The sequence below is a fragment of the Catharus ustulatus genome, unplaced genomic scaffold, assembly GCF_009819885.2.
Source record: "Catharus ustulatus isolate bCatUst1 unplaced genomic scaffold, bCatUst1.pri.v2 scaffold_74_arrow_ctg1, whole genome shotgun sequence".
NCBI classification, from domain to species: domain Eukaryota; kingdom Metazoa; phylum Chordata; class Aves; order Passeriformes; family Turdidae; genus Catharus; species Catharus ustulatus.
In genome coordinates this window covers 86,655-111,395 of record NW_024879544.1, presented here as the reverse complement: position 1 = coordinate 111,395, position 24,741 = coordinate 86,655, and the positions used below count along the sequence as shown (strand labels likewise).

General features: G+C 40.9%; 1 protein-coding gene across 11 annotated transcripts in view; it reads left to right on the top strand.

The window, feature by feature from the left end:
* Positions 1-24,741, top strand: part of ADGRV1 (adhesion G protein-coupled receptor V1) — a 320,555-nt gene that overhangs the window by 288,567 nt on the left and 7,247 nt on the right. For all 11 annotated transcript variants that reach the window (XM_033086930.1, XM_033086929.1, XM_033086928.1 and 8 more), the window contains 2 exons: positions 18,987-19,178; positions 21,401-21,578. In XM_033086930.1, the coding sequence (XP_032942821.1) occupies positions 18,987-19,178; positions 21,401-21,578 (370 nt within the window). The remainder of the gene's footprint in view (positions 1-18,986; positions 19,179-21,400; positions 21,579-24,741) is intronic.

Genomic DNA, 24,741 nt, shown 5'->3' with positions numbered 1-24,741 from the left:
ACACAAAATCAGTCTATAGCTGAAGACAAAATAAAAAAGTGTGTAGTGTCAAGTAAACATAGGAAGCATTGTTAGGATAGAACTCGATATATTTTAAATATACATGAGAAATTGATATCAGAAGAGTAACTTATGTTTAGAGCCTTGTTTATAATGTGTTTAAATAAGACACAGTGAAAGAGTGTACCGAAGTGGTCTTTGATTTACTGGATTTTCAACTAATAACTGAAAAAACATTTGGATTTTTCAGTGACACACTTAAAATAGAAAAATGTGACGATCATACGTTTTTAAAAAACTAATACCGTATTTAAATAAAATTATAAATCTTCCTGCATCAATGAAGTTCCTTCATCCATTCTTGAAGAATTTTACACTAATAATATATTTCAGGAAAAACCTCTTAACACCAATTTTTTTGAATAGTAGGTGAAAAAGCAGTTTTAACCATTTTCCTTGGGAGCTGTTACTAATAGCCAGAATTGTGTAGCACATAAAAAGCAAGAAATGCAGCTATAACTGCTGCAATCAGTGGAAGTATATCTGTTGGGTTGTTTGGTTTGTATTGCAACATATATCCACAGAAAAAGATTTGGGATCAAGAGTGTTCTTTTAATTTTCCACCTCTGTCAATATGAGTTGACTTTTCTTACCGTGAGGAATAAAATAACAACCTAATTAGTTTGGTATCTGTAACAAATTAGTAATCTTTTTTTTTTTTTCATTGCTACCAGTTGCTGTGTGTCACCGTAAATAGCTTTTTTCCTTATTTTTTTTTCAATAATGCAGGTACAAGAAGTATCTTGGTACAATCATAATGTAGAATCGGTTTCTTTTTTTGCCTTTAAATTCAAATTACTGAATTCTTTACTGTTATTTTAAGACCACTAATTGATAGGGTTGAAAGGGCTTGATCCAAAAATGCTGAAGTGACTGAAGATAAGCACGATAGCAAGGATAGGATAACATTGCTCTCAAATTTTAGGAAGGCAACGCATAACTTCAGAAAACTGGAGACTGACAGTGCTAGGAAAAATTAAATACCTCTTGGAAATTTGGTAAAGCACATACCAGGTTTCACCAGAAGTAATTTATCCAGCAGATTGAGTTATCATGCTGTCCACTCAGAGTGAAGTCACATGTTGAAAACTCCATCCAGTTTTGGAGTCTCCATTTCACAAGACATGGAGAAACCATAGGTGTCCAAGGAAAGGCTGCCACAGTGGTCAGAGGCCTGGATGGAACACATGTCTTTTGAACAGTGCCTGAAGGAGCTAGGTTTATTTAGCCAGGCAAGGAAGACACAAATGGAAAATTTAATACCAGCATGCAAATATTTGGAAGGTGGTTAAAAATTGCATTTTCATACTCTTCCACTCTACTCTCTTCATAGCACCAGGTAACAGCAACAAGGGCACATTGCCACAAAACTTTGGTGTGGGAGGATCAGATTGGATATCAGGAAAAAATAATTCATGAGAAGGAAGTAGGGAACTGGAACTGTTTCCCAAAGAGGTTTGTAATCTCCACTGTTGTAGGATTTTAAAATTCATCTAGACAAGATTACTGACCGGATTAGGGGACTCTGAGTCTGAGTCTACTGAATTACCTTCAGATGTCCCATGTAGCCAGTTTTCCTTTATTGACAAGGAATAGAATAAATTCAGATTCACAGAATCAGCACTGATTCACTGTGATAGATGAACACCAGTTACATGGAATGAACCCATTTTTCAGGAAAACACCAAATATTACAGAACTAAAGATAAACCCAAAAATCTGGAAATTATGCAGGTAAGAAAGTTTAAATAAGACTTTGTCTATCTTCATGAATGAGTTTGCAGCAGTGGATTCAGTTTCTTATATTTCAGCACTGCACAGTGGTCCCTGTGCATACATATCTTCCTGCTGAGTGTTGTTGCCTTATGGAGGCTGATCTGAATTTTTCTATTAAATAAATGCGTGTGAAGTTTTAATACTCTCTAGGAAAAGAACCATTCCCTTTTCTTCCACCCACACATTTTCTGCACAAGAACTGTCTATACTGTACAAACCTTATGTTTCACCAATATAAGAAGGATATTTTCTCCTTTATGAAGGAGAAAATGAAGATGAAGCCTTGTTTGGGAGTTTGTATAATTAATGTAAAAAATATTGAATATTTTCCATGTTTTATGTACAGCTTCAGTGGCCTTCAAGCAACTACTGCAGAAAGAGTGGATGCTCTTCCTCTCTCGTAATTTCATTATTACTCAACATATTAATGACATGCAATTTTAGCAGAAACAATGATAAACTAAGATTTCATTAAGTGTTTCATAAAGTAACACTGAAATTCAGTAAAGATTGACAAAATCAAGTTATTTTTCCCCCTGTATGTAGCATAAAGACTTCTTTGTATTTTATTGTATCCTTGACTTAGAATACATTTTAAACAGGTGTCACTTTTGGAAATTGTTTCATTTTTTGTCAACCATGAGTGACTGTGGAAGGAATATGACTTAAAGGACAACCACACGGCCATGATTTGATGACTTTTGAATCGGTAAGGGTACAGGAAGGGGTATGAAAAATGTGGACAGATTGAGAAAAATAAAATCCAATTAGTTTGGTCCTTATAGAATAATGCATGAAAAAACTTCTGTCATAGATGTAAAGTTATTACATACAACCATCAGGAATTCCAAAATTAAAAAAAAATAGAGACCACTTGACAAGTTTCTCACCTAAACACAGTTAAAATAATCTTGAAACCATCCATGAGATCAGTCTTTGGAGCTTTTCCTACTAGTAATTAAAAAAAACCCCACTGGTATTAATCTAAATGCACATGAAATGTAAATGTTTATTTTACAGTGAAGACAGAGCAGTTTTTTGAGTACAGTTGATACAACTTTTCTAGCCTAGGAAATAAAGAATCAAAAATTGTCCAAACCAGGACAAAATTAACCTAGAAGAAACTTTTCAATGGATTCTTTTTAAAAGTACTTTCCTCTAAAGAATCCCAAGATCATCTAGGTTGGAAAAACCCTTTGAGATCATGGATTCCAGCCTTTGACCCAACACCACCCTGTCAATTAGACCATGACACTGAGTGCCATATCCAGTCTTTTCTTAAACACCTCCAGGGACGGTGACTTTGCCACCTGCCTGGGCAACCCATTCCAATGCCCCATCACTCTTTTTGTGAAGAACTTCTGAACTTCTTTCCAATATCCAGCCCTAAAACTCCACTGGCGTAGCTTAAGACTGTGTCCTCTTGTCCTGGATGTTGGTGTGGACTAAAGGGAAGGTAACCAGCCGAAAGAAATAGTGACTAAAATAATTTTTTTTGTAGTTCACCTGTAGGTAGTCATGTCTGTCTGACCAGCCTGTTCAGTCTTCAGAGACGGGTATTATCATCTCATTATAAATGGCTGAAATGGGAAGATAAGTGGCTTTTCTGGGGCCAACACACTTGCAATATAAAGCCAACTAAATAGATCCTACATTTTCCAGTTTGTTCTTAATTTATTAAACCACATTACCTCCAATCTCTCAGTCTGTATTGCCTCAAGTACTTTATTTTTGAAATGGATTGTATTTTCTAATTGGAAACCTACTTTAGTTCTAGTAGAGTATTAAATTCCTGTAACAGTAAAAACTAAAAGGAGCTGTGGGATGAATGATTTTCAGGTCAATCTAAATAAATGTCTTCCTGAAAATGTCTCTTTTTAGATTGCCACCCTCATTTTCATTGACAAAGAGCAGTAGCACACACTGTTTAGCCACTGTGCTGACATATGTAATTCGTAGTTTAGCTTAATTAGTAAAAATTATTTGTAATAGATAAAATTAGAGGAAAGAGACTGGTGTTATCATCCTTGCCAGAAATTTTGCTTCTAGTAATGTAATTTTGTGTCTAATTTTACCTGTAGTTTTGGATGTAGTAATTAATTGTGCACGAACCTTAACCTAATGCAGCGAATGCAGTTGCAAGTAACTGAATGCATATGTTTTGAGGAACTCTGTATCTGAATTCAGAGGGAGGTTCTGTGTGGAGCAGTTACCTGACATTAAGCATGGAAGTTCATCTGAATGCTATCACTTGCATTTTTCGCTGGGTGCTCTGAGAACAATTGTGCCTTGAGCCTAGTTGATCAATATTTATTTACCTTTACAGAAGCATAGTTATGAAGTTTTGTTTATATAGTTATAGATCATTACAGGTAAATACAAATTAATATATATAAATATTTGAAAATATTTTTTATGTCTTAGCACAGACACCACCATAAAAACCCTTACAAGCTGTTGTAGCTTTGAAAGACTTCTAAGGAGAAACATGGGTGAGGTGAGGCATACGTGGAGAGAGAGACTATGGTTTTACACAGAGAGGCCTTGGACAAACTGGCTTGGCTGAGTCAAGTAGTGTCATTATGTTTCATTACACTGAAGTGTTCCAAGGGACCCTGCATCAAGGACCACCATCCCAACGTTGGTGGTGAAGACATTGTGCCCAATGTAAGAGCAGAAAAAACCAGAAGCATGCTCAGGTTCTTTTGATTCCCAGTGTCCTCACTGGAATGGGATATTGAATATTACCCCACAATGCATTCAATGAATTATATGAATTTTTGTAATTATTAAATACATTAAACGGCGCTGCCACACCAGACTATGAGAATTACATACAGTAATTTCACTACCATAAGGCGCACTGGTCTATAAGGCGCAGGGTTTTTTTTGCAGGAAGAATCCGCCCCCAGCTCCCCCCACACGGTTGTTGGCCAAGGCCCCGCCTCAACTCGGCAGCCATGGGCGTCCAGGCCCACCAGTACCTGGCGGGGCCGGGCTATGCCTACTGCTGCTCGGCCCCGCCTCCCTGGGGCCAGGCTATGCCTGCTGCTGCACCGTGCAGCCTCCCCGGGGCTGGGCTATGCCTGCTGCCGCTCCGTGTTGCCTCCAAGGGACGGGGCCATGCCCGCTGCTGCTCGGCCCCATCTCCCTGGTGCTGAGGCATGCCCGCTACCACTCCGTGCAGCCCTCCCAGGGCCGGGACATGCCCGCCACTGCTCAGCCCCGCCTCCTTGGGGCTGGGGCATGCCTCCATGCCGCCTCCACAGGGCCAGGGCATGCCTGGCGGAGTGCCACGGGCCCCCGGGCTCGCCTGTACCCCGCAGGAGGGGCGCCATGGGCGCCTGGGCCCCCCTGCACCCAGCAGCCCCAGCCCCACAGCCCCACCTCCACTCGGCAACCGCGGCCCTGCTGGCTTCCCCTGCAGCTCACGGCTCACACTTCTGAGTTGGCAAATTTCCAAACTTTTGCCCATATATAAGGCGCACCGGACTATAAGGCGTACTTCCGGGTTCGGGCGAAAATTTTAGTAAAAAGGGTGCGCCTTATAGTCGTGAAATTACTGTACTTTCCTATGTCACTGAGTTTTCTACAGACCTATGTTTAATCTGCTTAACATAAAGTTGTTTCAAAATCCACTTGCCTGGCAAGGTTTCCCTGTCTCAGTTTGGAATTTCTTACAAATTCCCTCAGGAGATTGCTTTTATGTCTCACCAGGCTTTTCATTACTTGCTTATCATCCCATTTCTTCTGCTTACTTTGGCAAAGACCCAAAATTGTTTTTCAAACATCTGAACATGCACATTTTGGAGGTGGAAGTCCAATTAGATCAGTGCTCCCCATCAGGTCTGACCTGTAGGTACCTCCAGACTTGTGCAGCTCACCTCTCTGTGTTGGTCCTGGTTAGCAGCCAGAGCCAGTGCTGCTTGGGATCGTATGTGCAGGGAGGAATGAGGCTGGAGTTTTCTCCCAGCTCTGAGCAGTGAAGGGATAATGGCAGAACTGGTAGCTGCCTTTCTGCCACTTGAAACAAAAAAATGCAAAGGAAGACAAAGTCTAAGAAGTAAAAGTACTAAAGTAAAAATAAAAAACACACACACCAAACCAAACCAAACAAAAACCAAACCAAAACAAACAACAACAAAACCAAAACCACAAAAAAACTCAAAAACCAAACAACCCCAAAAATAAAGAAACACTAGTCAGAGCCATTTACTCTCCTCTTGACCCACACTGCAGCTCTGCAGCTTGTGGCTCTTTGTGTTTGCTCTGCACTGGACTTGCCTTGCAACCCAGACAGCTCTGTCAAACACTTTGGATGATTCTGCGATGAGGAAACACCATCCCGTAGGGTCAGGACTTATTGCCGTAGAAAAGAATATACAGAATCTTCAGCCCTCACACAAAGCAGAAGACCTCAGAAGGACATATATTCTATGCTGAGCAATATTAAAATAAAAGCTAAAATAAAAACAAAATCAGAGACAAAAACAAAACAACAAAAAACAGCTGAGAAATTTATTGCTTTTAAAAACATGTGAAAGTCTATCCTTCAATAGTTCCTATAATTATTTTCCTCTGAAGAAATGCTCCATAGATAGCAGGAATCGGTCACAGAGCAGGCGATACCAAAATCGTTTAGTTAAGTGCTGCAAATATGTCTTAGGTAATTTCTGGCTTTAAACCATTGCAGACAGTTTCCAGGAAGAAGAAGGGACCTTCTCCTTTACCAAGTGCAAGGAGAACCAACTGTTTTGATACATATTTCATGACTTACACTATAATTTGCTGACTATGGGTAAAGCTTCTTTATGGCAAAGTTCAATGAATATACCAACATGTTCCATATGCTTAGCTTTGAAATATATATATCCTTTGTCATTACATTAGCATATATTGACATAAAATTTATAGTTTTATTAGTGTTGTTCTTGTCTCAGAAATGCAGAGGGATTCCTGTTTAGAGTCATTGGAATTACCTCAATGTTAATTTAATTTGCTTTCTATTTTCTTCTTTTATATTATTTTTTACACTTAGTTTGTGTTTCTGTGTGAGTCTGTTTAAAAAGTCCTGATGGAAATTTTTGTGACAATGATCTTTTCTGTTAAGAAAAACAGTTGAAACACACAAATGCAAATTCTAGAAAGCTTTCTCAAAAAAGCCTCAAGTTAAAGGTTTCTAGGAGAAGACTGACAATGGTAGCATTGAGTGGACCCCCAGCAAGTTTGGTGGTAACATCAAACTGTGTATTGCAGTTGACATGCTGGAGGGAAGTGATGCCATCCAGAGGGACCTGGACATGCTTGAGACATGGGTCCATGCAAACCTCATGGGAGTTCAAGAAAGCAGAGTGTGAGGTCCTACACTTGGGTCATGGCAATCCCCAACACACCTACAGGCTGGGGCAGAGAAGTGACTGAGAGCTGCCCTGAGGAGAAAAACTTGGTAGTGATGATTGATGAAAAAGTCAACATGAGCCAGCAGCATGCACCAAACATGTTCTGGGTTGCATCCAAAGGAGCATGGCCAGCAGGGTGAAGGAGGTGATTCTGCCCCTCTGCTGTACTCTCATGGGACCCCGCCTGGAGTGCTGGGTACAGTTCTGGTGTCCCAACACAAGGAGGACATGGAACTGTTGGAACAAGTCCAGAGGAGGGCCAGGAAGTTGCTAAGAGGACTGGAGCACCTCCCCTAAGAATACAGGTTGAGAAAGTTAGAGCTGTTCAACCTGGGAAAGAGATTGTATAGAGAACTCCTAGTAACCTTCCAGTAACTGAAGAGGGCACAGTGGAAAGCTGGAGAGGGACTACTTTTCAGGAACTGTAGTGATAGGACAAGGAATAATGGATACCAACTGAAAGAGGGGAAATTTATGTTACATATTAGGAAGAAATTTTTCACTGTGAAGGTTATGAAATACTGGAACAGGTTTCCCAGGGAGGTTGCAGATGCCACAAATCTGGAAGTGTTCAAGGCCAGTTTGGAGAAATCCTTAAACAATATGGTTTAATGAGAGCTGGCCCTGTCCATGGCAGCTGGGGTTGGGAGTGGATGATCTTTAAGATGTATTCCAACTCCTTAGCATTGTATGATTCTGTGATCAAATCTATATTTAGTACAAGTTTGGTTTTTTATTTTACTCTGAGTAGCACTCCTTATGAAAAGAGATCTCAAGTATTCTCTTGAGGTACATTTTATTCTCTCCTTGCACAGACTGGGGGCTTATTATCTCAAGCTAGGAAGTGAGTGATTTCAATGACAGAGCCAAATTACACCTCCAAATACTCTTGTTCACCTACCTGTCAGATACAGAAGGACATCTAGTCTTTGTCCTCATTTTTCCCCACATTTTGCCTTTCCTTGAAGAGCATACCTAACTAAAACAGCTTAATCTTCCTGCTTTTTAGACTTTGCTTCTGCCATCCCTGAATCTATGGAAAGACAGTAAGTATAGGATTTTTTCACTAAAATCAAGGCAAGTAGGGAGTATAAATTGCTACAGTTCTCTTGAGTATTACTTAACAGGAAAGCCTGGTATACAAGAACTCTAGTTTTGAGTCAGTCAGTTGTCTGGCAAAATTGCTTCTTGTAATAACTTACATATCTGTTATTCTGGATGTAAAAAGCATTAAAAAGTCACTGTAAGATGTTTGCTGGGTTTGGTTTTAACTAAGAGATGGTTGAACATGGTGAGACTTTTTTTGTTCCTAACAGCCCTGTGTGTCTGTAGCTCTCAAACTGGCTGCAGCATCACCAAAGGCTTTTCCAAATAATCGGAGAATGCTGGAATACACAAACACTCAATTCCACTCAGTCTTGCCCTAAAAAACTCAAGCAGAAGATATGACAAATAATTACATCAGTTATCACAACACTTCAGTTCCATCCAAGACAGAGTTTTTTTAGTTTCTTGCATTTATGGTTTCTGAGGTTGCAGAGTTCTTGTTACAACTTTTTATGGCACTGCACTGAAATGCTCCTAAATAGATAGTTCATGTAATTCTTCACTCAGAGTAACAAGAATCAACAAGACAACAGTAGGCATAAGAGAGATTATGACACTGAAAGAATTCCTTAAAGAGGAAAAAAATGTTATTGTAACAATAACTTCTAGCTCAATTCTTTGAGATTTTCTTTAATGCCATGTAATAGATCAGCCATAAATGCAAAGATGGCTTCTGCCTTTTGACTCTTCCAGTCACTAAAAGTCCACTTTCTATTCCCTGTTTATTTTATCTCTGTGTCAGTCATTAATACATGTAAATAAAAACTACTGCTTTAGCAAAAAATAACATAAATAATAATAATATGCTGCAGGAGTAGGGGTTTTTTTTGACTGCACATGGTGATACTGGTTTGTCTGGTCTTTGAATATAGCTTTTTCAATTGCTATCTTCTTGTTTGAGTTTTCAGCTTTGTTTCAGATATAACTAGAGAATTAAATGTTCTAAGACTGTTTGGGAATGCCTTGAACTTGGAGCAGAAGTTGCAAAGGCTTTTTCATCAACCTTTTCTTCTCTAGGAAAAAATAAAAGCAGTACTTTTATAAAAATAAAAAAATTAAAAAAAAATAAAAGCAGTCTAAGCAGGCTTAGACTTAAAGGTGTGATCTAAAATGCAGATTTGGTTATAAATGTTTACCATGGAAAGCAAGAATGAGAGTAAATGTTCAAAAAATTTTACTTAGGATATGTGAAAATTCATGACCTCTGATATTTATAGGAGTTGAAAAATGGATGAACATAAGCTTATTGTGTTTAGTCTTCCTGATTGTTCTTTTTTAGTGTAAGGTTCATCTTACACTATCTTGTCCACTAGTAAGTGGACAAATACTCTGGTTTCATTGGTATGTGGTCGGGCTGCTTTTTGCTACTAGCGTGGTCCTCCTTGTAGGATAAAGTGCAAGAAGAACCTAATGCAAGGATGACCTCAAAGGATGGTGTCTCCAGTTTCTGTTGCCTGTGCAGGAAAGAAAAATGAAAAAAAGAAAAAAAAGGCAGTGTGGAAAAAATTCACAGGCTGAGAACTGAGACAGAGATGGGGAGCAATGGGGTGTCAGTCTACTTTGTCTGTTCTTATTTGTTCCTAACCACCTGCCACCATTTGTGGTTGCTGTGATTTGTTGATTCTGGCAGAGCTCTGTAAGGAGTGGCTTCAGCCAGAGCTGTGAGGGAATTGCAAGCTGCTTCTAAGTACTGTCTCTCCCATGTTGGTCCTCCACCTCTCCCAAGTCCCTACCTTTGGTGTTTGACTCAGTATTTCTTTATCAGCTAAGCTTGAAGTACAAAAATAGGGCTTTTTTCGTATTTCTGGGATGACTGCATTGGAAGGAAGTGACAGACTCTTATTCTAGCTTAATCTACACATTTGGCAAATTTGGCTGTCTGTGTTTTCAGTGTATTTTCAAGCTTAGCACCTCTCTTTTAATGTTGAATCTGTGCCCTTGAAACAAAGAACAACTGACCAAAAGAAACTCAAAAAATCCAACCAAAAAAACTCCAAAATAAAAAACCCCAAGATCTTTTCCACCACTTACAGTGCTGAATTGAGAGGTAAAAGTGGCAGTTATGTGGGAGTACTTAGAAGCATGCTGAGTGCTGTGCAAAATATTTATAGTGAATACTGAGTATTCAAGCAAATCTGCTTTTTAAAGATGTGCCAAAGTGTGTGAACCTGTCAGGTAAGACTTAGCCAAGTTTAGACTAAATCTGAGCTGAGTGCAGTTTGCCAGAAAGGTATTTATGGCTTTGGCTTTGAGTAGAAGTTGCAAGATTCAGCATTGTGTTAGCATAGTTGGCTCTGCATAAAGAGAAACTTGGCAGTATATACTAAAGTTTCAAATTAAACATTAGTTAGTATTAGGAAAACTTGTTCAAAATGTTGAGAGCACGGTATTTTTTTCATTATTACAGAATACACCTGTATTCTGTTTATTTGTGGAATTACAACTTTACCAAAACAATGAAAAAAATTAAAACACTCAAAGTATACCTCAGGGCAGACCTGCAAATACATTTCCAATTTAATGATAGATACAGAATTATTACTTTAATTCATTCCATTTTTTAAGGTGGCTTCTGTTCTTGTGTGTGTGCGTGCGTCTGCGTGGTGTCAGTTAGTGGTTCAACAGGTGATGTCTGCCAACATGGTATGGGTTTTCCAATCCTGAATTATATTTATTTGTCCCTAGCTACATTTATTATTTGTTTTGGCTTCTGATGTTAATTTTTAGGTCTTTGGCTGTAACTGACACAAATCTCATCCCACTGAGCAAAATGGGGTGTAAATGCCTCAGGAAGCAAAGCGCAGATAAGCAGTGAACATTGACAGTTGAAACTGTGATAAGATAAATTGCATGATTGATAAGAATTACAATGCTTTCATCAAAACTGAACGCTTAATAGCAAATAAACATTCTTACACTTGATATACAGTAAGTTCAAAGTCTACACTTACTAAGTGCAGCCATCAGCTGATGCAGTTTTAGAGAGTTTTACAAAAATCACTTGGAATGCTAAGAAAAAGAATCATATTTAAACAAAGGTCTTTGATTTATATTTCAAAGGTTATTATTTCTGAAGAGCCATGAGTGGGAGAGGTTAAGTGACAACTTGAGATGTATCATATGACTAAGGTAATACTTCTTTCGTAGTAGCAACAATAAAAGATCTTCAATCTGCTTTCAAAATAAAATATGATTGAAGAAAATAATGGCAAAATAAAATGTACATTAAAGACTGCATAGAAAAATGCCATGCCATAAATTATGATAATTTATCATAATTATCTCTAAAAAAAAGGAAGAGAAACAGGAAAGGAAGGAAAGCTTTCATTGCAGAAAGAAAAAGAGAATTATAGGTTTTGTGTTTGCCACTGGCTCATGTTATTAATACTACTGAATATACAGTTCCATAACAAATAAAATAATTATTAGGAAAGATGACACAACAGCCAAAGCTGCACTCGCTTTGCCACTACAGTCCTGTGCCTAGAGTAAGTTTCACCCCGGGAACAGGAGGCCTTAGATGTGGCTAGAGCTATGACTACATGGTCTTTTGGCTGTCAGATTGTGTTTGAAGGAGGAAAGGAGGAGGGGGAGGTCTTTTGCATAAGATAAAAAGGAGTTTTTACTTTGGGGAATCCACAGGCCAAAAGACAAAAATGGCAAAGGTGCAACAACTTAAATATGGGGGAGGTTCAAGAGGAAGGTACAGATTCTTAGCAAATTGGAGAAAATCTGAGGAGGGATAAAGGGTAGGGTTTACAAAGGCATTGTCCAACGAGAGAGGTAGGGGGGAAAACTTGGTCACGTGACTAATGAGACTTGGAGTTTTAGGGGATTTCCAAAGAGGAATTCCAAGCGGGGGCTGGCACAAAGCAGGATTAACAGGCAGTTTAGGATAAATTGACAAGGTGGGTGGGAGGATATAATTTTGGACTAAACCATTACCTTGGGCAATACAGAACATACCATTAACAAGAAACACACTGCAACAGAAAGACAATATTGTGAAATTTATATCATGCATTTCACAATGGCACTGATTATGATTTCTTGAATATGATTCTTTTAATTTTGTGAGTAATTTTTTGCTTTGCAGAGACTAGCTTTTGAACTTAGTGAAAAATGCAATTTATTTATATTAATCAGACTGGTAATTTTCCCAGAAGAAATAGGCCCTTATTATTTAAATCAGGGTTAATCCACAGCATCTTTGACCAACCAGTGGTGGAAAACAACATAAGAACTTCCCATAAATTAATGAAGACCCTAGGGAAGTTCACAAGAAATCAGTCCAGGCATTGAGTAGCACACCACCAGAAGTGGCAGCAGCACCTCTGACCATTGACAGCCATCCAAAAAGAACAGTGTGATCACTAAATTAACAAGAAAAGGACTTCCTAGGACTGGTTGCCAAGAGTAAATTAGCGCATTTCAGACGGAGAATGAAATTAAATCTCACCCAATAAAATTAAAAATCTGAACCAAATAAACCATCATACAGAAATCATAGTAATGACAGAGTGTCAAAAGATGATCCAAGTAGGGACAGCTCCTGTTGTCAAAGATACATTTGTGTTCTTCATGGGGGTGTTTTTACCACTTGGCATGAATAAAGGTGTAACTGCAAAAAAAATAGTACAGTAATTTCACGAATACAAGCCGCACCAATTTGACCAAAATTTTGGTGGAAACCCGCAAGTGCGGCCAATATTCCGGGGCGGCTAATACATTAACAAAATTCTAAAAGCTGCCAACACGGAAGTGAGAGCCCGCGGCAGCCCCAAGCCAAGCTGGAGCCCGGCCAGCCCCGGCAGAGGTGGGAAAACCTGGCAGAGGCGGGGCCAGCAGTGCGGGGGGCGGGTGGCAGAGCCTGAGCCAGCAGGGCGGGGCAGGGGGGCCGCAGAGCCCGGGCCAGCAGGGCGGGGGAGCCCGGGAGAACTGGGGCTAGCAGTGCAGGGGAGCATGGCAGAAGCAGGAAGCCGGGCGGGTGGGGCTGCCTGGCAGCGGGGGAAGCCCAGCAGAATCGGGGCCAGCAGCGTGGGGGAGCCCGGCGGTGCGGGGGCCTGCAGTGCCGGTCAGGGCGAGGAAACGCGGCGGCGGTGCAGACGGGAGGGGGCGGCCGGCGAGCCCGGCGGCGGCAGCGGCAGCCCTGCCGGCGGTGCGAGCGAACGCGGCGCTCGCGAAAGCGGCGCTCGCGAAAGCGGTGCGGCGCTCGCGAAAGCGGCGCTCGCGAAAGCGGCGCGGCGCGAGCGAACGCGGGGCGAGCGAACGCGGCGCTCGCGAAAGCGGCGCTCGCGAAAGCGGTGCTCGCGATAGCAGCGCGGCGCTCGCGAAAGCGGTGCTCGTGAAAGCGGTGTGGCGCTCGCGAAAGCGGCGCTCGCGAACGCGGCGCAGGGCGAGCGAAAGCGGCGCGAGCGAAAGCGGCGCAGGGCGGGGCGAACGCGGCGCGGGGCGGGGCGAACGCGGCGCGGGGCGAGTGAACGCGGTGCGGGGTGAGCGGCGAGCCCGGCGGCGGCGGCGGCAGCCCTGCCAGCCGGGCGAGCGAACGCGGCAGCGGGGCGGTGCTGACGGGAGAGGGGGGCCAGCGAGCCCGGCGGCGGCGGCAGCACCACCCGGCCAGCCCCGCCGAGCCGTGGCGCTGAGCTGGGCCACTCGGCCCCGTCGGCAACCATGAGTGGGCTGAGCCTTCCTGGCCCTGCCCCGAGCCAGTAAAGCCCGCTATGCCGCGATCCTGTTACTAATTGGCCAATTTGTGAAAGCTGCGCATGGATTCTCGCGACGAACGAAAGTGCGGCTATTATTCGGGGTGCGGCTTATCTATTGACAAAGACAGCAACATTGTCGAGGCACCGGGGGTGCGGCTTATAATCCGTGCGGCTTGTATTCGTGAAACTACTGTAGGTTTTTTTAGCCACCATGTTCTAAGGATCAGAATGAACCATTTCTGGTAACTGAAATTTGTGGTCTGACCAAGAGGTCAGCTTTCTTCAGAAGCTTTGATTTTGCTTTAAATATTCTCCTTTAGAAAAGCAATTTTTAGTGATATAGTCATGTGATGATGGTTAGCAAACAAAATTTTCAAAATTAAATTAGGAACTCAAAGAGTGTCTCTGTAGAGTGCCAGCAGTTTTTGTTAGTGCTGATACATACCCAGAAGCAGGTTGAGGAGCTGGTGAAATGGAGTGATGAAATTACTTTTCATTCATAAAAGTCCTCTTAAGATGCTTTCATTTTATATATAGAAATACCATTCATCTAAAATAGATAATAGTGTCTGAATGCACTTCTCCTTGAAAAACAGGTTCTATAATTTCAGGATAGGGTATCTCAGGCATGGTTAAAATACTTGTGGGAGAAGTATGATGTATATTATCTGAAAAAATAAGTCTAATACCCTGGTATGTTTGTGTTTGTCAAAACAATAATAAAATCATGCGATACAGTAAGCGTCTTGGTTTTTCTCTCTGTACGTGAAAAGGAGATGATTAAAAGATTTGTTGATTGCCTACAGTCTGTTTTATCCTTACTCATTAATAGTAACACAGTTAACTCAGTTTTCAAATGTAGACATACTGTAGTGTCCTCACAGTAAGCTGGAACACAGAGTTAAAGGACAAAGACACAGAGACACTCTAAGTGTTCAGTGTGCAGTGAAGGTTTTCTGTGGATCAGTCCTCCAGTTCTGTATGGGATCTCATGAGGTATCAAACATATTAATGTATTCTGTCCTTAATTTGCTAGCTTCCTGCAGCTGCTTCTCAGAATAAATAAATCAATCTGCTGCTCAGGAGAACCACCTCACACACATGCATGAACAAAACCCTCTCATTAATCATATTTTGTACATATATACCAGAAAAAACTCCCTTCTTCTGTGGAGAGATTTCCACAGTCCCTTTGGGCAGTTGTTCCAGTGCTCCGTTATTCCCACATTAAATATGTTTTCTTCATATCCAGTTGGAACCTTCCCTGTTTCAACTTAGCACCATTCTTTCTCCTTCCATCATGTCTCACTGCCTTCTCCATGACTCTCTTGTAAGGTGAACTACCTAGCATAACCTAGAGCAGCACTGAGACTGCTCCCATCTTACTGAACAAAAATGTCACATCAAACTTTTCTATGTAAGCTTTCTTTTAGACAGCAGTAGGTATGTTTATATGGGTATCTTTTTCCCTGACGTAACAGTACAAAAGAGATGATGAGCCAGACCAGCTTGCCAAGATGAAATAGTAAGAACTTAATTGTCTTCCATTAGCAAATATGAGTAAAATAACCAGCAGCCTTTGCAGACAGTCTCTTGCAGTCTTTTTTTTCAAATAGCCACAATGTTTGAGAACTATGAGTTGCCTGTTTGTGCTCCCTCCTTTGGGACAGCCTGATTGCCTGCTTGAGGTAGTTCCCACCTTCCTTGATAGGAAATATATTATTGCCACTTTTTTCTTTTATCTTTTACTGTGACATTGTACAAACACTACTATTATAATGTAGCCATAAATGAAATGGGGTTAAATATTTGGTAAGTAGTCCTGTGGGCCTAATGCACAAAATTTATGTAGAATTACTATTAAATCCTCCGGAGTCCTAGTTCTTCAGCTTAGTTGTTCAATCTGCTTCCATGGCACCCATGTCGAGCTCTTACATTATCAGTCAGTCATTGCAATCTTGGATCCAAGAGATTCTCATGGCCCCTCAGCACAGGCTTTTGAGTTGAGGACCGTGGCTACCAATTTATATGTAATAGCAGAGGTTACTGGCAAGAGGCCAAGATTTTGGAGTTTGAGTTTTTGAGTTTAGGTAAGGTTTTTTTGATGAAAACTTGTAATAAAAAAATAATATTTCCCACAAATTTAACAGAGATGTCATTGCCTGTGTGAACTAATATCCACACACTGACCAACCTCTTTTCAATCCTTTTGGAGGATATAGGTAGGCAGGCCTGTCAGCACTTTATTTCATTCTTAGTCCAACCAGCAAGGACAAGGTCTATGAGTATGAAAAAGTACAGTAGTTCTAATTGACTAGGGCTGTTTATATAATAAAACACAGAAAAGCATATATTACAATGCCAATAACCTTATTTTCACAGAAATTTGTGACTGTTTTTACAGTGTTAAAGATTGAAGTGAAAAGGAACATAAGTAGAGTCAAAAACATGAGGAAGGATAGTTCAATTCTAGGACTGGTGCTTTTGAAAAAACCCACTGAAAGCTGTGGTTGCACTGACACAACCTAAGTATCTGCATGCTGCTCATGCTTATTCATAGTAAACAGCCTGGTAGCTCCTGACTTGAAAACAAACAGAGATCAATATGATTTACTTACTGCATGACATCTTCGTGTGTATGGTCTTTGGAACTCACTGCTATTTGGGCAGGAGCATTTGACTTGTTTTGGCTTCCTGCACACTTTCCTGGGGTGTTTAATAGGGACACAAGATTGTCAGAATATGACCACAAAACCCTTATGATGCTTCAAACAAAACCACAGTGATGGTACAAAGAACCATCTACAGAGATGTTTCTTCTTCAGTTTCTAGATTTGGAGAGGAATATAGGTGAAAGAAAGGTCCATCCTTTATCCAGTCAAGCAAGGAATTCTCTGTCCAGCAAGAATTCCTGTGTACATGTATTGCCTACTTAGGAGTGTTGGGTTTCATTAGGTATCTGTTTGTAAGATATTACTATAACAATTTACAAGATGGGAGAAGTAAATCACAATTTTTGGTTCTGATATCTGTCTCAGCCTTTGACTTCTCCTGTCCTTAGGTATTAAAATGACCTCCCTGTGTCCATGTGATTATTATGGAAGGATCCAGAGGAGTTGTTTCATCATCCATCTGCAGAGAGTTATATCAGGACACAGACAAAGTTAAGGAGATAATTGTAACACTTTATTCTTTGTGTATTTGTTTTTCAAAATTGAGTGTCCACACTTGAGGCTACACAGGAGAGTGACTTCTCATGGACCTTGTATGTCAGTGCCTTATGTCCTTGCAATTTTGAATGACAAGGCTGTGCCGCATCTTCAGCTAGTGGGTTTTCTTGAAAAGTACAAAACCATTTGAAATGAGTGTGCAACTTTTGTGGCTGGGCCCTCAGAGACTAAACTGCCAGATACTATTCTGAATTGTGTATTGTCACTATAATTCTGTTCTTCTTGGGATTTTTATCCTTTTCATATCCATGACAACTTAAATCCATTGCTGGCTCCCTAATGTTTGACCTATATCACAGTACTTGAACTTGTTTATAAAATGAAAGGGTGTTTTAGTTCCTTTTTAGTGTCTCAAACATGTGTTTGCATCTATTTTATTGAATGTATTTACTTATATGTATCACAAAGAAATTTCCTCTCAGTTAACTCCTCTGAGTTGTCATGACAAGCAATAATCTGGAAAACTGGGAAAATGCTTTTTCAAATTAGTTTCTTTAGTGTTTTTAACACTTTTGTTTCGTAGTTTTCAGTTTAAAAAAACACTCACACCTAGAGTTGTCTGGTTTTATAACAGCTATGTGAAAGTATTTCCAGTGTTTAACCAGCTGAGATTGAAATCCTGTTGAATCCCATTAGCTTCTCTTATGTGTCACTTGGGACCAGATGATTTTGTCATATCATTTTGCCAATAGAAATTATCAGTCTGTGTATTCTGTTGGGTATTTTCAGTCTCTTCTTTTTTCAAGTATTTTAAAAATTCCTTTCAATAGGAATTCACAAATAGAATTAGATGAAACTCCTTAATATTTTTAATCCCGATTAGTACTTCCATGACAGGGGATACCTTTAAAATGAATTGTTCTGTTTAGTACAATTGGCTTCAGGGTTCTAGAAACCAGTATGTATAAAAAAAAATTGCAAATTACATTGCAGCAATTGATATGTATGCAAAATACTTCTTTCTGTACTATTTTGGTAACCCTTTCTTTAGTAATTATTGAACAGTTTGATTTATTAGTTGAGGTGGATTATTTTCTCTCAGTATTAGTGCAACTTAAAAATTAAAGTAAGTCAGATTTAATCCAGAGCAGTTCAAGTACTGGATTTCTTTAAAAACACAAGACATGGTTATAATACTTTTCTTGGCTCAGTCTAGAGGTCAAAATTAGCAAGTTTTAAGAAAAAGTGCAGAAGCATACAGCAGAGCCTTTGTTGTAATCAGAAATTTAAAGAAATGCTGAATTTGTGCATATCATAGAAAATCTGATTTATAGTTATGGCATCTGTGACAGCAGCAGTGCAGTTTACATGAGGTAGAGATTACAAAAAACTGGCTGATCAGTAAGAAAATGAAGAATTGTGGCTAAGGAACAGCAGCCAAATGCTATTATAAGGGAGGGCTTTGACCTCATTTTCACTGTTGGCAACAACTGTGAAACTCAAGTCAATTTTGTTGTTTTCGGGGTCGTGGCTTTCCTTTGCAAATCTGTAGGTTCAAGCAAGTAATAATATTGGCGGGGGGGTGGAGGGGGGGGAGGGGGCGGGGAGTGGCTGGGTGGTTTAGCTGAAGAACTAAGGATATGAACTTTGAACTTGAAACTTTTAGATCTCTGATAGACAGTGATGTCATCCATTATTTTGCACAGAAAACTCTGAACCAAGCTCCCTGCATTTCACAGGCTGATGTTCTCTTTCAATCTCTGTTTAAGGGTCTTTATGTCTTTGTGGTGTATTTCATCCTGCACAACCAACTTTGCTGTCCTGTGAAAGCAAGTTACACTGTAGACATGAATGGTCATACAGCTTCAGGATCAGCATTTTTCACACATGGTAGTGGTCTGCCAGCTGCAGGAGGAGAGATCAGCAAGTCTACACAGAACCTCATCAGTGCTATGGAAGAGGTAAGAGTGCTCTATAGTGTTCCATAGTAATTATTTTATTTATTGAAATGTACCTGGAGATTTCTGCATTAGTTCTGAAGTGTAGTACATGTGAATGAGATACTAAATATTATAGGTTGTCTTTGTGGGGGAGGGATTTTTTTTTAATATTTATTTTAATGACAAAAATAGTTATCTTTATCCATATTATTCTTGGAACCTACTGTGCCCTGGTAACATCCCACCTAGAGAATTTCCCCTTTCACACTTGAGTTCAGTTTATTATAGAGGTTGGTTAAAGTGTCAAAAGTAGGTAATGGGAAATCAAAATATCAGGTTAATTATTTAAGCTTACTGTAGGTTTTAGATGAGTTTTAAGTACTTAGTTTCTCAGAGTAGTGATTTTTAAAACTTCTGGAAATTGCAATAGAGTTAGAATAAAATTGGAATGGAATGGAATGGAATGGAATGGAATGGAATGGAATGGAAATGGGAGAAGGGAAAAGGGAGAAAAAGGGAGAAAAAGGGAGAAAAAGGGAGAAAAAGGGAGAAAAAGGGAGAAAAAGGGAGAAAAAGGGAGAAAAAGGGAGAAAGGGAAAAGGGAAAGGAAGATGTAGTGGATTTACCTTGCCTGGATGTCAGGCATCCACTAAAGTGTCTCTCTCATTCCCCTCTGCAGCTGGAGAGGGGAGAGAAAATATACAGTAATTTCACGATTATAAGCTGCACCATTTTGACTAAAATTTTGCTCCCAACCTGGAAATGTGGCTTACACTCAGGAGTGGCCATATATGGATGAGGTTCAGAAGTTTGCCAACCCGGAAGTGCAAGCCCACAGCAGCCCCAAGCCAAGCCGGAGCCCGCCCAACCCTGGAGGGGGAAAGGCAGGGCCGATCCGAGCCCTCCCAGGCCCCGGTGGGGGGGGTGGCAGGGCTGAGCCAAGACCTTCTGGCCCCGGCGGGGGGCAGCATCACTGATCCGAGCCCTCCTGGCCCCGGCAGAGGGGCAGCAGGGCCGATCCAAGCCCTCCCAGCCGTGGTGGAGGGGTGGCATCACTGATCCAAGCCCTCCCAGACCCGAGCTGAGCCAGTAAACCCCACGATCCCATGATTCTGTTACTAATTGGCAACTTTGTGAAAGTTGTGCGAGCATCGAAAGTGCGGTTTATAATCCGGTGCAGCTTATATATGGACCATGAATGAAACGTTGCTGACACTTGGAAGTGCGGCTTATAATCAGGTGTGGCTTATAATCATGAAATTACTTTAATAAAGGGTTCATGAGTTAAGGACCAGGGGAGATCACTCACCAAACACCATCATGGGCAAAACAGGCTCAAATTAGAGATATTAATTTAATTTATTGCTACAAAATCAAAGCACTAGAATGAAAAAAAGTAAGACCTGAAAGACACTTTCCCCCCACTGCTACTAATGCTCCGTCTTTCTCAGCTCTAATTCCTCTCCCAGCAACACAGGAAGACAAGGAATGGGGGTTTTGTTCAGTTCATCACCTGTAGTTTCTCCAGTTCCTCAGGGAGAGGAGTCCTTCCCCTACTTGAGCATGGTTCCCTCACACAGAAGACAGTTCTCCATGAACTTCACCAGTAGGAGTTCATCCCACTGGCAAGAGTCCTCCCCAGACTGCTGCAGCATGGGTCTCTCTTCCAAGGAGTGTAGTCCTTCATGGACAGGCCTTGCATGGTCTCTTCTTCCTCTTCTTCCTCTTCTTCTTCTTCCTCTTCCTCTTCCTCCTCTTCCTCTTCTTCCTCTTCCTCTTCCCAGATTTGGCAATGGATACATCTTTGCATCTGACAGGGATTGCTCTAGCAGCAAGCTCTTCCGATAGCTTCTCACAGAAGCCACCCCAGTAGGCTGATCTGCAGCCCCCCGCCACCGCCCCCCTACCAAAACTTGGCCATGAAAACCCAATACAGAAGGGAAGGCAAGGAAAAGAGAGATGGGGAAAGAGAGAGAGAGAGATGATAAATAGATAGATATAGATATAGATATAGATATAGATATAGATATAGATATAGATATAGATATAGATAGATATATAGACAGATATATCTATATATAGATATAAAAAGTTTAAAAGGCTTCCTGGTTCATTATGGAAGTGACAGAATAGCTGGTTCCAAAATCTCTTGGTCTTCGGTTCAGCTGTGGTCATTCTTTCTACTTTCTATGTACCATAGTGTTAATGATTACTGCATTTTTGTGTCTTTTTAAACTCTGTAGGTACCTGCAGATTGGGAGAGGGCATCCTTGCAGCCTGCTAGTCAAGCTAGTGCTGTCTTTAAACAAAGTCCACAAAATGGTAATGTTTTCCACCCTTCTGGAGGATTCAGTACCAGCTCACTAATTGCTGATGAGGAATCACAAGAGTTTGATGACCTAATATTTGCCTTAAAGACTGGTGAGTGACTCTTCTCTTTGCCCCTTGAAATTTATTGTATTGCTGTGGTGTTATTCATCCTAATGGTGCCATTACTCCATGAGATACAGTTAATGAGGTCTCTTAATACAATCTGATTTCCTATGGAAATCTGAAAGATCAGTCAACGTGGGAACATGGGAATGTCTGATAAGACAACCAAAGAGGCAAAGGAATGCTACCTGATAAGATGTGACAGACACTAACCAAAGCCCACCCAGGTAAAGCGCAAATAGACTTGCTTGGTAGTAGGAGGTCACCTACATGATGTTTCGGAATACCACTGAGCCTTGCAAGAGACAACAGCGAGGTATTTGTGAGTGTAGCGGATTAAGTGATCTCGTACACAATTGCAGAAGCTCATTCCCTTCACTGATATCAACAAAAGTCAAACTGGAAGGAAGACTGGGAATGCTGATAATATGCTGGTAAAAAATAAATAAAATATTTCAGTAAATTCATAACATTATATACCTAAGCCAATTTACATTGCAGGAAATGCTTCTAATTGTGGAGCCCTCAACATGTGAAGAACATAGACTGATTCCAGAGGAGGCCATGAGGTGCTCAGAGGGCAGGAGCGCCTCTGCTGTGAGGAAAGGTTGGGAGTGTTGGAGTCAACCAGGAGAGGGGAAGGCACTGAGGAGAGCTTTGAGTTCCTTCCAATAGCTGAAGAGAGCTGGAGAGGGACTTTTTGACAAGAGCCTAGTGTGACAGGACAAGGGGAATGACTTTGAACTGAAAGAGGGCATGTTTAGATTAGGTATTAGGACGAAATTCTTCCCTGTGAGGGTGCGGAGGCCCTGGCACAGGTTACCCAGAGAAGCTCTGGCTACTCCATCCCTGGAAGTGTTCAAGGCCACATTTAATGGGGCTCTGAGCAACCAGATCTAGTGGAAGGTGTTCCTGCCCATGGCAGGGGACTGGAAATATGTGGTCTTTAAGGTCCCTTCCAACCCAAACTGTTCTATGTTTTGTTAAAATCTGTTTTATAGTTATTTATTTTTCTAGATATTATGAAGGCTAGTTCTACTTTGGTAGCAGTTTTGTTTGTTAGCAGTTAGTAGCTTGTTCAGTTTTTTTTGAGGTTTTTTTTGTTTTTTCTTTTTTTTGCAAGGCTTTCAAAACTAGGTGCTGAGCTGCAGAAGTTACAGTTGCAAACCTTTTCTTTAGGTGTGTAAGAAGGTAGCTTTTACTTTTTAGTTTCTTTAATGCTGTGAAGGAAGTCAGATAATTCGTACTTAACAAGACTTGAAACCTTCTACATCTAATACTGCTACTATTACACAATGTTTACTGCTTAAAAGTACAGTAATTTCATGACTATAAGGCACACCCTTTTGACTAAAATTTTGGTCTGAACCCGGAAATGTGCCTTATAGTCCAGTGCGCCTTATATATGGACAAAGTTCAGAAATTTACCAATCTGGAAGTGCGAGCCCGCAACAGCCCCGAGCCGAGCAGAGCCCGCCTGGCAGCGGCATCAGGGCAGCACCGGGTCAGGGTGAGCCTGGTGACATCGGGGCAGTGCTAGCGTGAGGTGAGCCTGGTGGCATTGGGGCAGCGCCGGTGCGGGGCGAGCCTGGCGGCAGTGGAGCAGCCTGGGCATGGGGGGAAAGTGTGGTGGCACAGCCCGGGAGGTGGGGGAAAGCTGGCGGCATCAGGGCAACACCGGCGCGATCACATTATTCCGTTACTAATTTGTTACTTTGTTGCGCACGGCACGGATGTTCGCTGCAAAAAAAAAGTGCACCTTATAGTCCGGTGTGCCTTATATAAGTACAAAGTTGCAAAATTTGCCGACTCCCGGAGGTGTGCCTTATAGTCCGGTGTGCCTTATGGTCGTGAAATTACTGTAATTAAAGTAAATTAGTTGGCATCAGTAAACTGCAGAAGACTGAGTCTTAAGTCATGAAGGACAATCTAGGCAACCCATAGCTGAAATATAATACAATTCAACACATATTCAGCACTTAGTTACTTTTTCCTAAGTCTGCAAGCTCCATCCTTAGGTAACTTGTTTTAAGATCTTTGAGAAAGTAGTTCTAAAACCAACTTTTAAATTTCTGCTCTCAATTCTATTATTGTCTTCTTTATTAATATTGTATTATAATTTGGTTTTTTGAACATTTCATATTAATATGATTTGAAGCAGTGACCTCAGGCCATTGTTGGAGAAATAGGTTTTGTTTTCATTACTGATTCAACTAGTGCCTGACAATTTTTCACCAATGCTTATACTTGTGCCCACACAGTGTTCCCAGCAGTGTTATAAGAGTAAAAAAACCCATGATTTCTAACCCAAAATGTGGTTTCAGCCTCACATTTGAACAAGAGAACTGAAGAAGTGATGTGGAAGGTTAAAGCATCTTTCACCAGCAAAGTAAATGTTTATCAGCCATTGTCTCAGACAAGACCTCTAGCTCAACACATACTATTTATCTTAAAAAAACCCCAAACAACAAATCAAACCAAAAAATCCCCAAGGTTTTCTGTATCTAAAAATCTACTTTATTATTTTCTTCTTGATATGTTCTCCAGTTCAGTTCAGTGCATGGCCAAGGAGAGGGAAGCAGGGAGTCACATGGAAGTAATAAAAAGAGAGATGAGGTGGCAGAAAGCTGGAAAGCTGGATTTTTTTTCTCTGTTTGGCAATATGGACCTATGCTGCTAAAATATTCACTGTGCTGTGGACTAACAGGAGTTTTATGATAATAGTTAAGGTAGCAGGCACTGAAATGAGCTAACCTCACATTTCTTCCTCTCTTGTATTGTTGCTTGTGCTCACATGAAACCACAAGAAGTCAGGTTAGATTTCTCCTTTTCTTCTTTTTTCTTTTTCTTTCCTCACCCTTCTCTCTCCCACTCTACATTAGTTAGTCTGATGCCCTTCGAGCACCAGTCCTGTCTCCAAGAAAGAAGTAGTCATTGGCAATTAGAAGACAAGGGCCTCTTCTCTAAATAGGCTAAATTATGTAGGCAGCTAAGATGCCCTTTTGCTGAACTGCACCTGCCTGTAATTTGCTGTGTGAGGTGCTTCTCAAGGCTTTATTAAGAAGAGGCTTTATTTCAGAAGGCTGAAAATTCCTTATTCTGGAAGAGCAGGGAGATGGTGCTCTTTCCCCCACATTAGCTAGTTTTATCA